Source organism: Adiantum capillus-veneris, chromosome 22 (assembly GCF_014529385.1).
Source record: "Adiantum capillus-veneris isolate H3 chromosome 22, ASM1452938v2, whole genome shotgun sequence".
NCBI lineage: Eukaryota > Viridiplantae > Streptophyta > Polypodiopsida > Polypodiales > Pteridaceae > Adiantum > Adiantum capillus-veneris.
In genome coordinates, this window is record NC_140952.1 from 141,641,900 (window position 1) to 141,657,847 (window position 15,948).

Below are 15,948 nucleotides of genomic sequence, written 5' to 3' on the forward strand. Positions count from 1 at the left end.
TATGGTACCAAGGGACTCCTAGGAGGACATCACACATTTCCAAGGGCATTATGTAAAAGTCCTTGTGCCCCAAACACCCATAGCAATGCAACCGAAGTTTGCCAATGATAGGTGTAATGGCTATGTCCAGTCCAAGTGCCGCTAAAAAATGCCTCTACTGGTGGTCTCATCCTATCGGGTATAACCTCGAGCGCCGCCAATTCTAGTGAAATGAAGTTGGCCTTGGCTCCTCCATCGAAGAAAATTGGGGCTTCTTGATCTTTCACTTTGCCCCAAGCTCGACAAAGTTTTGTACTTTTATCAATCAGACTTGGGTCGATACCCATGCAATCTAATACCGGTCCTGCTTTCATCTTGCCTTTTCTGCCACGTTCCTCTGCTGCTCTCGAACTCTCTGGCTTGTCTTCAATTTATTCTTGCTGTGCCTTTTTGGGGCACTTTGCGGAGATGTGCCCATGTTCCGCGCAACCAAAACACTTCCCTTCTTTGATGCAATTGGCCCTCTCTCGAAGAGTGAGCCGGGGTCGTATATCCTTATCTTTCTTTTCTTGGGAACTCTTTCTCATTCTACTTTCATTATTGGAGGTCTGTCGAGTTCTCTGAGCCAAGATCTCATCAGTGGGGTAAGTCAAATTTCCCGAATGTATCGAGAAACCCAATTTCGCATGACCCACCAATTCGTCAATAGAATTTGACTTTTGTTCCAAGTAGTAGTTTCGGATCTCTGCGGGGAGTCCGCAGCAAAACCGCTCAATCTGTTCCTTAAAAGAGACCTTCTTAAATGAAGAGGTTGGTAGAAACGAGTCCCAAAATCTCTTGCAATAAGCGTCCGAAGAATCTCCCTTGGTCATCCGAAGATGGTTCCAAGCAGTACGTATATCTCGTTCGTACTCCCGAGTCAGCCAAAAAGAAATAAAGAGCCTTTTGAATTTAAACCACTTGACTGGAGCTTCCTTTCTCAGAAGAAGAGTGGACAACCATATTCGAGCATTTCCTTTGAAGAAAGATGTAGCCCTCCTAATCTTGGAGTGCTCTAACTAGTGCCTCTAGAGAAGGCTATGTTAAACTATTGAATGAAGACCAAAGCCCTCGGAGCATTTCGGAACCCAGAAAAGGATTCAAATTTAATCGAATGTCCACCTTCTTTGAATTCTTTTACTTTCTTGCTTTTGTCTTCGAAAAAGTCATAATGGTTGGCTCTGTCAAAGGAATTAGTTCTACAAGGCTCAAGCTCAAACACATCGACATCCACCTTTATGGCGGCTAAGATTGGCAACAAAGAGCCTAATGCACAACAAGAAGAAACATTGCCTCAAAAATCAAATCACGTATCAACATGACAAATATAAATCATTCAAGGAAGAAGGGAGCGTCATCAACGACAAAGCACTTCCCAAGCTAAAGTCCAACCTTGAAGACAAAGCTGAGGACAACCCTAAGACAAGACTGCACAAAGTCGTGTCAAGGGACGACACAAATTAGGAAGGGGGGAATGTTTGAGGACAGATTAAACGGACGCCCAACTGGTCGGACACGTAGCCGGACACCACATTTGTAGTCTATTATTTTGTCGAGCTAGTGTAGTAATACTCTGTGTAAATCCTGATTCCAAAGTAGTGGATCAATTCCTTGAGTTGTAATTCTGTCATGACATTTGTAAAGGTCCGTATGAGCCAGCCACTGGCCATTTAGAATGCCCTAGGTATAAAGGTCAATAACTTTAATGTGAAAGAAGGCTTATTTTTAGAAGAAGAAGGAGCTCAAAAAACGTACGCTCAAGCTATGAGCTGCTCCAAACTTGTAATCATCGCAGCTAATGAATGGGTAATCAGATTTCATTTCCGAAATTTGCATTATGTTCCTCTCTCTGTGCTCTTTAATTTAAGTGTAAGTATTGTCAATTTTGATGTGGTTCACGACTATGTGTCTGTGAGCTGTAATTGCAGATTTAAGTACTTAAATCACTGTTTTTAGTCGTTTTGACCATAGGAGAGTGTTCCTAGACCATAGGGCGATCTACCTGGATAGTTCTATTGCAGTTTTTAGGACCTTTTTCATGATGGATCGTGATTTTGGTGCCTTGTCGGATTGCAACCAGACTTGCTAGGATAGAGCCCCTGGGTGTCCTATACCTCCTCCTCAAGTTTTGTTGCATTTCGAGACCGTTCAAGTGCCGAAATGACGTGATGACCTAGAGCTGTGAGATAGGACGTAGGCAGATTTCTTTGATCATTGAGTGTTGGTTTGCTTGTAGAGTTGTTGTGTTTGCTTGTTTAGGTTCACTTCGTGAGATTGACGATCTCATAGAGTCTCCGTGCCTCATCCGAGTCACTTTCCCTGAGTATTGACATTATGTTAGTGCCAGAAAGCTATGCTGCAGACGTCCATCACGGCGACCCGCTAACATGGGGTCTTGAGGTTCTTGAGGCTCTGTAGCTTGCAATCGGTGTTAGAGAAGGCTTTTCTCTTACCTGAGCTCGACTCTTCCCTGCGGGTGCACCCTTTGGCGGCCTTGTGCTCACACCAAAGTTGCTTTTTCCCACCTCACGTCGATTGGCCGGCGGCTAAGTGCACGGTCCGCTCTCAATGAGTGAAAAGAAGAACACGTGGAGGCCGGACAAGCCCTTCTTTCTTGGGTTACCTGTCATTCTTCAAAAACACGATTAGGAATCGACACGACCCCAACAAGCAAAACATTTCTTGTGGTTCTTTCCTTAAGTGATACAGAACACTGTTAAAGCTCTGATACCAATGTAAGGTGCAGCGGAAGTGAATGTTGATCTTGCTCAAGATGAGTGCTCCGAACTGTGGTCAAGGGTTCCTTTTACTTACAGAAGGGAGAGCCTTCCGTTCCTTTAGTGAGAGAGTGCAATGATCATAAACAAAGTGAATGCTACTATGAATGAAGGTGCTGAGAGAGAGAGAGAGAGAGAGAGAGAGAGAAGAATACGACACCAGACAATTCTCAAACCCTCCTCCAAGGGCTCCCCTCTCTATGGCGAGAGAGGTCTATGCTATAGATTGCACAAATCTGGTACAATGGTCTAGATGCAATGGACTTGCTGACGATGTCGACGACAATGATGACGACGACGGGACAGGCTGAAATCTGAAAACGCTAGAGCTGAAAATCTGAAATTTACAATCTTCTGACTTTCTGTTGAATACTGACACTGTGTCAACGAGCACGGCGATGGCGACGATGCGACAACGATACGCTGAAAATGCAGATGGTGAAATCTGCGAGCAGGCGGCTGAATCTGAAAACGTTGGCTGACTCGTCAGCACAGCGAGGATCTGTTGCGGGTAGGTGAGATCTGCGAGGCTAAGGGTTGAATCTACGGTGTCTAAGTGCTGAAAACTGAAAACGCTGATATGATGGGGCTGATCTGACGCCGGAATCTGCAAACGCTAGGCTGAATCTGCAAACTAGAAAACACCAAGCTGATCTGTAGCAAAACCGGTATGCTGAATCTGTTGCTAGAAACGCTAGGGAACTGCAACTGAAAACGCTAGGCTGATCTGCTTCTATTGGCTGAAAACGTTGGGTTCTCTGCCGGTCTTGCTAAGAAGGGCACTACAAGTTGCTGGAACTTCTTCTGCTTCTTCTGCCAGAAAGTGCTAGCGCTAGGTTTCTTTTATAGTAGCTTAGCAAATTTGCCCTGCTCAATTTTCCAACAAAATCACTTATTAAATTATAAGTGAAAAATGGATAAATTGGGAAAATGGGTTCTATGCACTGTAAAATGCTCATGATGGGTACTGAATGTCATGCTGATGATCATGTTGTGTGCAACCAAAGGATATGCAACTACCCTAAGTGCCCGAACATGCACAGCTTGCGCACATGCTCACAAAGGTGCCAGAACACTTCCTAAGCTGACCTAAACCCTAGACCTGAAGTAGCTTGTCCACATGCACATAGGGTTAGATGTACACGTGACATAACCAAGATACTCTATTCCCTTGCTGCATCCATAGTTACATGGGACAGCGGGTCGGGGTCGGGAACGGGGACGGGGCGGCAAAAGTAAGGAAACGGGGACGGGGGTCGGAACGGCAAAAAAAAAAAAAAAGTTTTTTTGGCATTTTTTGACCTACACACATGCCACACACATAGAGCATCACTTTGACCATAAATTTACACTAAATAGACCAAAGAACACGAGTCATATAGGCGGAAATGTGCTAATAAAACATCGATGATCGATGGATACAAAATGAGAAGTGCATGCCACAAGGGCTCAAGAGTCAAAAAGCCTAAAGGACTTAGAACAAGCCTGAGGCCTCAAGGATAACAAAAAGTACAAAGGTCTATGTAGTAGGTAGAGTCGTAGACTCAAGAGTCTATGCTTGAGAGTCGAGTGATCAATGATCATCAAACTCAAGAAGTGCTCGCCTGTTGAATCTCCATATCGTCGTCGTGGTCGAGGTCGTCAGCGACGTATGAGGGCTCGGGAGGCTCGCATTGAGGCTCGAAGTCCTCCTCTAGCTCCTCCAAAAGAGTATCGGCCATAGATGGATTCTCTTGTGCCATCTCCCACTCAGTGAAGGGATCTGCCTTGTGTGTGACGCTCTTGGCAAGCATGCGCAAGTTAGCGCTCACAAACACCAAATCATTGGCCCTCTGAACCCCAAGGCGATTCCTCTTCTTAGAGGCAATGTGGCTGTACACACTCCATAGTTGCTCCAAGCAACTAGTGGTACATTCTTGGCTAAGGACACGAACAGCCAAGCGCTACAAACGTGGGTCATCTCCTCCATAGTCCTCCCACCACAAAACCGAGCCAATCTTGTTGCGATCAAACTGTGCATCTACACATCCATAGGAGCCCTTCTTTTGCCTGTAGTTGAGTAGCTCGTCTCTAATCTTGCGCCTAATTGTCACTGCTAGGCTCAAGGCGCTCCAATGCAAGCCGCCATCCTTTGCTCACCTCCTTGTCGGTCTCTTGACGCCTTCCCTAAAACTCAGGGTCAAGCACATAAGCTGCCGCATGAAGTGGAGAGTAGTATCCATTCCACCTCGACTCACACAAGCCATGAATCTCCGCATACTGAGCAGGGTCAGGCACAAGTTTCTCAAGTGCCTCTATCATCCGATCCATGGCTTCGTAGACTTTGCCAATGCATGGCCGCAAGCCATCCACCACTCGAAGTAGGTGTAGAATAGGCTTGACCATGGCGTCAAGAGTCTTCACCTCCTCCCACCAAGCGGCGTCGTCGGCCCATTCCCGGCATTTCAATCATGTTGCTGATGTAGACTCCGGCATGGCCTGGAACTCATAACTGAGAAAGAGGCTCCGCCACATGTAGACAAGCGGCCTAGCATAAGCCAATTGAATGCAAATCTTGTCTCTGAATATTTGAGCAAGGACAAGTGGCTCCTCTTTGAGAATTCATGGCGCACTTTTTGATGGTTGAGCACAAAGGAGACAATTCGAGAGGCATCACCAATGGTGGGTGAAATCCATGACAAGTTCCCTATGTCCTTGAGGAGGTTATTGAGGCAATGCGCAATGCAAAATGTAACATGGATGTTGGGATACATGCCCTCAATGATAGCTCCGGTTGCCCTATTTGACGCCTCTCCATCTGCAACCATACAAAGGACATTCTCCGGGCCGGTGATCTCTATGGTGCTTGTCCACTCCGCGCTATCGGATGCATCATGTGACTCCACAAAGTACATCTGCCCCCGAGAGTAGGACACCACCCCGTGGATGGACCGCTTGCGGGTGTCGCTCCATCCATCTACAAGGAGAGAGACGCCATTGGTCTCCCACAAATCCTTTGTTGCTTGGGCCGCTTGCTCCACGGCAAGCTTCTCTTTGTCAAGGAGGGTGGTGCGAAGCCTCTCCGATGAAGGTGGCACATAAGAGGAGCCATATTCCCCTATTTTCGTAACCATGGTTCGAAAGTATGGAGACCTATCCACACAAAATAGAGCATGTTATGTTAGTATGGAGAGTCGAGAGTCGAGAAGTTATAACCCATTATGAATACAAAATGGAAGATTGCAATGTGCATATGCCAAGGGAAACTCACCGGGAAGCATGGAAGGCAATGTGGTCGTGGAAGAAGAATCAGGCAACCGACCTATCCACCTCTTCCTTCAATTTAGGATTCCAATTTTCGTTGAGAGTGCTTTGGCGATGCGGAACGGAAGAGGACAGTGTAGATGCATGGCTCTTGAAGCTTCGAGAGATGTCGTCAAGGTTGGCTTCCCTTTGCTCTCGCGGTGTCGCCGTGGCGGAGGGATCGACGGCAACAAAACGGCCCCTCTTGGCCGCTTCCGCAACCTCATACACCGTGAGCTTCTCAAGAAGATCCAACCTCTTCTCGGGAGCTACATGAGGGCAAAACTTCACCTCGTGATCGGGTTCATGAAGAAGATGGGCTCGCACTTTGTTTGCACCACCCGTTCTCTTGTATGGGCATAGCTTGCATGTCCATGGTCTTGCAGCGCCACCTTTGCCACGCGTGCTAAAGTCGACTTCATCCCACCACGACCACGTTTGCACCGCGGGCCTCCTTCGAGAAGAACCGGCTTGAGAAGTGGAGTTGGCTTGAGATGACATGATGGTGGAGAGACTCGAGAGAGTAGAGGTTAGAAGTTAGAGGAGTTAAGAGGAGAGCTTGTGTGGAGAGAGAGTAGAGGAGAGCTTCAAAGTGGGTAGAAGAGGGAGAGGAGAGCTTCTTCAAAGTGGGTAGAAGAGGGAGAGGAGAGCTTCAAAGTGGGTAGAAGAGGGAGAGAGTGGAGACTCAAGGGTTGAGTGTAGAGCGTACGGGCCACGGCGCGTAGTCATGCTTGAGCCTTGAGCAATGAGGCTATGAGTAGAGAGGAGAACTTGAGCCTTGAGGGAATAAGTATTAAGAGGCCCAAGGGGGCCTTTATAGCCTCCAAAGGGCCAAGCCCCCCCAAAATATGGCAATTGGGCTGTGCAAATAGCCGTTTAAAACGGTCAAAAACAGTCCCAAACGGCTACTTTTTTTGGCCCGAAAACTGCCGTTCCATCCGTCCCCGTCCGTTCCGGTCCGTCCCCCCTGCGACCGCCCGTCCGACACCTCTCCCGACCGTCCCAAGGCGTCCCGGGCCCGGTTACGGCCGTCCCCCGACCCGTCCCCTGTAACTATGGCTGCGTCTCTTTGGAGGCTTCGAGGTCTTCAATATTTGGTTCACTCGTCGTTCGATCACATCATCAAGCTCATCATCAGTGTACATTTGCGGGGTAGGCGGTTTCTTCAATGAAAACTTTAATGGTGAATCAATGGTCGTACGCCATCGGGAATGCATCTCTTCAATCGAATACCGGGTCAAAAACTTCGCGTATTGGGGATCCTTTGAATACTGTAGCATCTGATTCTCACAGGCATCAACCTGTTCTTGACATTGCATCTCCATACGTTCATACTCCGTAGGCCGTTAAGGCCGGTACTCTTGTTCCAGTTGCCCATTTGAATTTCCCGTACGTTCACCCGATCAAGAATTGTTGGGTGGGTTCGTCTAATTCTTGCATGATTCATCTTTGAATCCATGTGTAATCTGGGGTTCTTTATGGCTTATGCCCTGAAAGAGAGAGCGATGAAGACGGGAGCACGCGCGATGCACAATGAAGGGTGGGAGTGGCTAATAAGTCCGGGGTCGGGACACAAAGATTCTTTAATAGAATTTCCAGTAAATTTTGGAGGAACTGTATGTTTGAGAGAAGCACGCACCTAAAGCTCTGATACCACTGTAGCAGACTTGGACACCCCAACTCGAAAATCGGGCACGACACACGAGAGAATCACTTATAAATACTTCACAATTTTATCACACTTTTAAAACAGAGGAGACACGGCACAACATAGTTCCATGCCCAGAGGTATTGGCCCGAAGATCTGGCGCCCCTTTCGGTATTTATTTTTATATTAATGCTTGAGCAAAGTTACAACTCCCGCGGGCCCTCTCTGCTCAATTGCTCGTTAGCACACATCGAGGGAAAGAGGGCCCTTGGGTTCTATTTGAAGGCCCTTGCCAACAAACTCAAAAGCAAGTTTACATAAAAAGCTTCTAACTCAAAAGCTACTCGCCCAAAAGTAGCCAACGGAAATCGCGGATATGCCCACAGCTTGCCACATGGTAGAACGCAAATCGCGGAAGTCTGTATTGCTACCACGGCAGCATTGTCAACGCAAAATGCGGAGATCCGTACGGTTGTCCACGTCAGTATGTCGATTGGTTTTCTAAGCCTGCTGTACGTACGATTTTGCCTTGTCATCTGATTGGCTAGTTTTGCCACATCATCAGTTTGTGGCAGCACCACGCACCAACGAAAAAGAATAGGCAAGGCCATTTTAAACACTTCAAAACAACTAAACTAAGAGAGAGTGTGCGACACACGAGGCACAGAGTGGGGGAGTTCCACCACAAGAAAGCATTGGCCCCAAACCCTAGCGTCCATTTCAGTGTTTCTTTATATTGCTACAACTGGTACTCTTGTCATCTACACTTCCAGGCGGAAACATGCCAACAAATGAGTCCATGGCACATATTTAAAGGCCCTTGGCCTTGGAAAAGCATTACATGAAAAGCATCTAGGCTAAAAGCACCTGGAGCTAGCGCTAGAAGGTTGTCCGTACAATCTGCCACATTGCAACGGTCAACACAGAACACAAAAACCGTACAGTGCCACATCAACACTCAACACAGAATGCAAAAATCAGTACAATCTGCCAGCATAAATTGCGGGATCCAGTCATACAATCTTTATGTCATTTTCTTTGTGCTGAATACTTTCGGGGTGTGTGAGCTGCCTTATTTTAATGTTTTTAAAGTCCTAGAGACTTGGACCCCCATTGAACGGGGTCCCATAAGTTGGTGGAAACTTCCTTAAAAATTAGACCACTCGGTAAAACTTTGTAAGTTAGTAAAACTTCTTCTACTGTTTCTTCCCTTAGGGTTTAGGCCCCTCGGCCAGGATCTGAAAGTCGGCTAGGGTTGGGTCTGGGAAACCCCAACCCCTTGGGCTTGACACGTCATCAGTTTGTGATAATTACTAGGAATGGACAATGGGAACAGAGGACAAGTAACGGAAACGGGCATGAGTTGTCATTGCTTGTTACGAATACTCACATCTTAAACACAGACTGGGGATTTAGAGCAAGAAGTGGGAATGGGAATGGGGGATGGAAGCTTAAAAATGGCCATCCCCTGTAACTATGGTGTATTGGCCCACCCACCATAGACAATCTTGCAGATCCTCCCACCAATCAAGCCCTCTACCATGACAATTCTTGATTATCTTCGTAGGCGATGTGAAATTGGACCACCACTCTAGAGCTGAAGGAGATGTTCACGATATGCCATCAATAGATGGCTACATCCTAGACTGCATCCCATAGTTGTAGGCTTCATTGGCCTTGCATGCGCATTTTCATCTCCCTTTGGTACATTTCATTATCTTATATCTTTTATTGATTAATGACCCCTTTTGGTCCACTTCCCCAATTTTATTTAGGCGTCCCCTTTTTGCAATCCTCTTGATCATTTTATTAGTATAAAAGTGCCCCTTTGTACCTCATCCTCATTATCCAATCGTATGAGCTATTGGGCTATTGTGTTATTGAGTTATTAATCTTGGGTCGCTCTCTCTTAGTCCCTCCCTCTCCCATTGTGTTTAGTTCCTCTCTTAATTGCTTCATAGAATACAAATTGTGCACGCATACGTCGCAATGATACACCTAAATTTGTAAGAATTAATAAATGCACATGCTTTGGGTACATTACGTACAAATTCATGCACGGCAACTCCCATGCACAAAACTTCCACAAGCTGACAGTATGGATAATACAGATGCACTTGAACCATGAGCCAAAATAAAGGCATTTTAGACCATTAGACCTTCCCCCCCCCCCCCCCCCCCCCCCCCCCCCCCCCCCCTCCATCAACAGATTGAAATACAAGTACTGTTTTGGAGCCATTAGGGCACAGGACAGTAAAAGCTTCCACAACAACAACCCATCACAAATTTCCATGATGGTACATGACGAAAGCTACAAAAAAACAAATGTAGACTACTTAAACCTTCTCATCTCTTGATATCTCAAGTTTAAGACCTGAGCATTACCTGAAAAAACATCAGTTTTAGTATGCTCTTTATTCCATGAGAGGGAGTGAGCCACTCTAGAAAATGAGTCGCTGCGTTGACAAGCCGAAGATTTGATCAGATTCAAACCGCCATCCGCTGATGAAGTTGGCACTCCAACTGAAGAAGTTACCGACCTCTCTGACGGAGGAAAATCCCAAGTAGCATCAAGGACTGATCTTGCACTCCCTTGGGCATCCTTTGATTCGGTCCTTTCACTAATCCCTTCACTAGAATCCGCATATGCTGCAACTGCGTGTGCATCCGCATCCACGTCTGCATCTGCATCTAAATCCTCTACAGTACCAGAAGAAAGGACAGTGTGCACTTTGCGAATCCACATATCATATTTGCGATGTCGCTCCTCCAGCTCCACTATCTCTACTGCCACTTGCTTCTGTTCCTTAGCTCTGTGCTCCGCTGCCTCAAGGCGCATCTCCTGGAAAGCACTAAACACAATTACAGGAACATCATCTGGCCTCTGCTGTTGCAGTAGCTCTGTCTGGCTTGCAGCTAGTGTCTCATCTATCTTGGCAATAGTTGCTACTGCTATCTCCAGCTCCGGGAAGGAGGGCCGCTTAGGTATCGCTTTTTGCAGCATTAGCATTTCCGCAATCACTTCATCAAGAGAGGTCAGAGCAGGACCCATAGTAAACGACTCGATAATTCTGAGAGACAAGAGCGAGCTTGTGTAGAAGCCCTTGCGCTTACATCAGCTGAAATGGCTGGTAGAGGAAAACACAGTGGTTCCTTCCTTGCTCAAATAAACGTAACTCAGGCAAGTGGATGGAGGGGGGTGTGGGGGGACCGGGGTATGTGTGTGTGTGGGGAGAGGTCGTCGGCAAGGTGCCTGTGTTACTTTGAGCGCCCTCACGAGGGTGGGTGTGGGCACGGGCACTGTGGGGTACTCTGCTCCAAAGCAAGACTTTGTCGCTAACCTCTTGTCTCACCGGAGCTCTAAAAGTCTCCGTAGAGATTAAGTTTCGCACTGTTAAGCAGGCAGGGGCGTCCGTCTCCGCAAAAGGAGGTACAAAGTTCCGCAAAGATGGGCGGACAGCGTAGTAAAATGTGTCGGAGACCCACCATAAAATGGGCGCCCTGGACACAGTTCACATGGAATCATGGTTGCCAACACCCATGGGTGGTTTTCGTGCTAGTTGCAAACCTAGGATGCGATCTAGTTATGCTCCACCCTTGGGAGATGGAGCAAGAGGGCAACCACACTACATGACAAACTTGTCAACGCCTTTTTGAATTAAAAATTACTTTTTTTAGGAAAATGGTGGGGCACTAAGTTCTCTCTCTTCTTTCTTAGGGCAGGTTCAGACAGAGCCGACAGCAAGTACTCTCCTTTTCAAGTGACGCCTTCCTTCTTGTTCACAAGAGGCGGAGGTAATTTATAATTTGTTTTTTTTGCATATGAGACGTCCAATGATCATTAGCATGCTGGTTTGTCTCACTATTTGCACGTCGTTGATCCATGTTCGACGTGCAATCTCCACATTTCGTGTTGAAAAATACGTGGCAGAAGCTCTCTTCGGGGGGGGGGGGGGGGGGGGTCGCGAGGCTTTTTGTGGATCCGAAAACAGGCTCTCTACTTTTGCTCCAATGAATCTTAGACATGCTAGAGTCACGAACCTGCGAACAACTCTTTCGTCGACTCGTCTAAACCTGGCCTACTTTTTCAATTTATTCCCACCACCGTCGTGAACACAAACGCTCTCGTTTTAGATTGGCAACTGGTTCGTGAGCAACTCCAAAGGTGGGGTCGACGGTCAATATGAATCTCAAGGAGAACCAATGGGTAAGAAAAAGTCGTAGGCATTGACCAGTCCTCCGAATTGGAAGCCTCGACTTTCAAATCATACAAGCGCATGCATTTCGTTGCTCCCATAGCCACTTCACTTCGTAATAAACTTAACCTCCCCAAGCAAAAGGACATATCATATGGTTGTCACACGTCGCAAGAATTTTGCTTTAGTTCAGTGGCGTCGATCCCACCTGCTTAGTAGGGTTTATCAATACCCCATGGTATATAGTGTTAAGGGGCCGCATCACACTTCGAATATGTTAGGACTTCCATTGGGTGAATTCACACCTCGAATACGTTAGGACTTCCATTGGGTGAATAGTGCAATAAAATTCGAGCAAGAGATTGATCCCTCGCACAAACTCGTGGCAACATATGCTTTAGCCACAAGCTCCATGTCCATTGGAAAAGTGTCAAATCTACTTTTCGCACGATGTGGATTGGAGGAGAAGCCATGGCTTTGTAGCTTTGGTGTGCTCTTAGTGTAGTTTGAATGGAGCCTAAGGTGAAGGGACCAATAAAGTTGAGGCCCACAATTAACCTGATAGAAAACGAACACTCTTTGCTAAAAATGTGATGCTTAGCCGCTTGCTACACAAGTGTCACCATATTCTAGCTATTGAGGTGCTTCATACTAGTTGCTCAGGTCGAGGACTCAACGTCATACCATTGGCACCAACAACATATTTTTTATGCGCTTTTTGTTTTGCTCAAGCTCTATGTGCAACAAAAAAGAGCACATCGTTTTAGCGATAGCAATTCAAGATTTGCAAAGAAAGTGCTACAAGCAAAGCATTCAAATGGCCATGTGAGAGAGAGCCCTCCAATACAACGTTACTTCCATAAGACTAGCCCCTTTAGTTTAGTTCTCTTGATGTTGTGCAGAGTGGCCATTATTGCACCCAAAGTGTACCCCACCATACCATAGAGGTCCACCATCTAGCAGTCAATGCACACACACACACACACACACACACACACACACACACACACACAAAGAAAGAAAGAAAGAGAGAGCATGTGTGTGCATTGTCGATGCAAGTTATTTCTATGTACACAGGGCATGGAATTTGAGAGATCCTTTGATGGGTGAGTAAGAATTTGTAGCATGAGGAAGAACTTGACGAAATGAGCTATTTTAGGTAGGGGAGGGGGAGAGAGAGAGAGAGAGAGAGAGAGAGAGAGAGGACAAAGCATGTCTACATAATTCTAACAAGGTAAAGATCATGCGAGCATGCTAAAGCACAAAAGCCTCCCGAATCCCTGAAAAGTTTCAAAAATTCAAGATCTAAGCAAATGGACAAGACATAAATGTTCCTTTTAAATTATGAAACAAGGTGAAGGCTAACTTAGAATTCTAAAACATACAAGGTGAAGTCTCCACATGGGCCTTCAAAAGGCAAAAAAGTGAGTATTGAGGAGCCATGAGAGTTAACAATCTATTTTAAAAGGTTGAAACTCATAATAATGAGGGAGAGAGAGAGAGAGAGAGAGAGAGAGTAGTGTCATAAAATCTAATATCGAACCAACCCAGATGATTTTCTCATATTAAACTGATCACTTAATATGGAAGAATAAACGGGAACAAGGGTTAAGATAAAGACATGTGCTTATAGATCTATCTCAACACGGGGCCAATGGTAAAGGGGCCCAAATGAGAGATGGTCTATCAAAGAGCAAGGCTGACCAATGGAGCATAAGACCTTAGAGTTAGCTTCATTGAAGACCTCCAATAGTTAGTGTAAAAGCCCTTTGACCTTAGGTAAGCTAGGGCTGAGCTTGAGGTGGGAACCCGGCCCAAGCTTAAGGTGCTTGAGGTGCTTGATGACTGAGGAGCTTGAGATGCTTGAGGTGCTTGATGATTGAGATGCTCGGACTGAGCTTGAGGTGAGAACCCAGTCCAAGCTTGAAGTGCTTAAGGGCCAAACTTGTGGTGGGAACTGAACATATGCATCAGGGGCTTGAGGTGTCAAAAGGTCAAATACAATCCCTACAAGGAGGGGGCGAGCCCTACAAGAGGGGGGATGAGAGAGAACACCCACACACAAACACAAGTCATGCTTGGTACAAAGAAAGCAAAGGGGACACTTGTCAAGTTCCTCCTCATGTTGCCTTCATGGTGTGCCTGAAGCCTATTGGTTGGCCACCCAAGGGGTCCAATGATAATTTAGGAGAATTAATTAATTGTCTTTGCATTTATCAATTCCTCTCTCTCTCAAAGGGGAAAGGGGGACACTTGTCCCAAGGCTACCCTTGTTGCTTGTGATGCCTCCTGCTTGTGATTGGCTAGGCGTGGAGGGGTCCAATGAGCTTCAAGCATGAGCTACAAGCAGGGGGGTCGACCCAAGCAAGCTAGGGGGTATACTCACCCACACACACTCTCATTGGATGCTATACAAAGTGCAAGAGCTCCCTCTCCTTCTCCAAGCAAGTAGAGGTTGAGAGCCTACACCAATACTCTTGGCTACGGAGTGCAAATCCAACCAAGAGCCATGCTTCAATGCTTAAGCTTGACATCTCCTTCTTCTTCATTACTATGCTATTATGTATGCTAACAAGAAGAGTTATGATATTTGAGGAGTTAATTCTTTCTCCTATGAAATGTTTCTTCTTCCTCTTCCCTACCCTCATTCCCTGCTAGCTCTCTCCACCTTCGAAGGTGTTTGAGGTCTTGGGACTGAGGCTTGGAATAGTTAAAGCTTTCTTCAAAGTTTATGTTATGCTTGTGATGCATGAAGCTTTCCATCTTCATTGCATCACCTAGGTCATAAGGAACACAAAGATTGTATTGTAACAAGTCTCTCTTAATGGGAGAAATCATAATACAAATGCCTATTGGAGGGGGGACCGGCTCCACGTAAATCCTGTCCTCAACTATTGTCATGTTCTCTAAATTCTCTCTCTTGCAAAAGTATTGTTGATGCCAAGTTAACTAATTGCTATGCCTATGTTGTTTTCTTCAATTATGTTCACCCGCTATGCTCACAAAGTAATTTCTCAAAAGTACTCTCATTAATTTCCGCTACTCTCAAGTTAATAGGCCAATTCCATTGCATTGGTATCAGAGCATTTGGTTTCTCTTTTCTTGATCAAGAAGAGAGGTCCTTAAGTAGCCTATAAATGGTTGATGTTGTTAATTATATTAGGGTAAGTGGAACTGAGATCTATTATCGGTTTTGTTGAGCCCACTATGTGGGATATGGTGCACACCTCGAGAGCTTTGGACTTAATAATGGAGTCTTTTTAGACTTGCCTACAACTTTACCATTATTGAGCCATAAGAAGTCCAAAAGGAGCTAGCCCTCGTCAACTCTGCTATGTTAGACCTACTCCATTACTCTCTATAATTAACCACTTCGAGCCGTGGGTGTAGATACTTAAGAGCCGATTTTCAAAGGCTAAGAGGAGTGGCAACTAAGGTTTTGAATTGCCAAAGCATACACTAAGTACATACATAAATTTTGTTAACATGACTGACAATAATCAAAAGATTAGAATGAACATTGATAGCTTTGATTTTGCACATGAAGGTGCTAATGATGATGCCCCCATGTTTGTGAATCATCTCGTCACTAGGTTGCAGCAAGCTATGGGCAACCTTGCTTTGCAAACCGAAGTTACTCAACAACTTCGTGTTTATGGGATTTCCCTTCCCCTCCAAGAGGAGAGAGAGCTTAGGAGGCCTCTTAAAGAGACCCCCAGAAGAAGTCTCTCTCCCATTCGAGAGGAGGAATCCAAAGAGCAAGAAAGCAATGAAACCTTAAGTTCCTCTGAAGATGTGGCTCCACGAAGACGGCGGTCTAGACGATCGCCCACTCCTCCCAAGAGGAAAAGATCAACACACAGTCCTTCTCCTCGTCATTCCGAAAAGGAAGAGAGGAAACAAAGGAAGAAAAAGGCTAGGAAGAGGTCACCCTCTTCTCCTTCTTCTTCACCTTCCTCTTCTTCCAACGAAATCTATGGCTATTCTCCTAGAGAATACAGGAGGGGAGGACATCGCAAATCATACC

General features: G+C 46.0%; 1 protein-coding gene across 3 annotated transcripts in view; it reads right to left on the minus strand.

Moving 5' to 3' along the window:
* Positions 1 to 11,145, minus strand: part of LOC147430338 (uncharacterized) — a 36,914-nt gene extending 25,769 nt beyond the window's left edge. Inside the window, exon 1 of one of the 3 annotated variants that reach the window (XM_086494809.1) lies at positions 10,111 to 11,145. In XM_086494809.1, the coding sequence (XP_086350935.1) occupies positions 10,111 to 10,777 (667 nt within the window). In that variant the 5' untranslated portion in view covers positions 10,778 to 11,145. The remainder of the gene's footprint in view (positions 1 to 10,110) is intronic. The other 2 variants (XM_086494810.1, XM_086494811.1) reach the window with 2 other exon arrangements.
* Between the last annotated feature and the right edge of the window lie 4,803 nt (positions 11,146 to 15,948).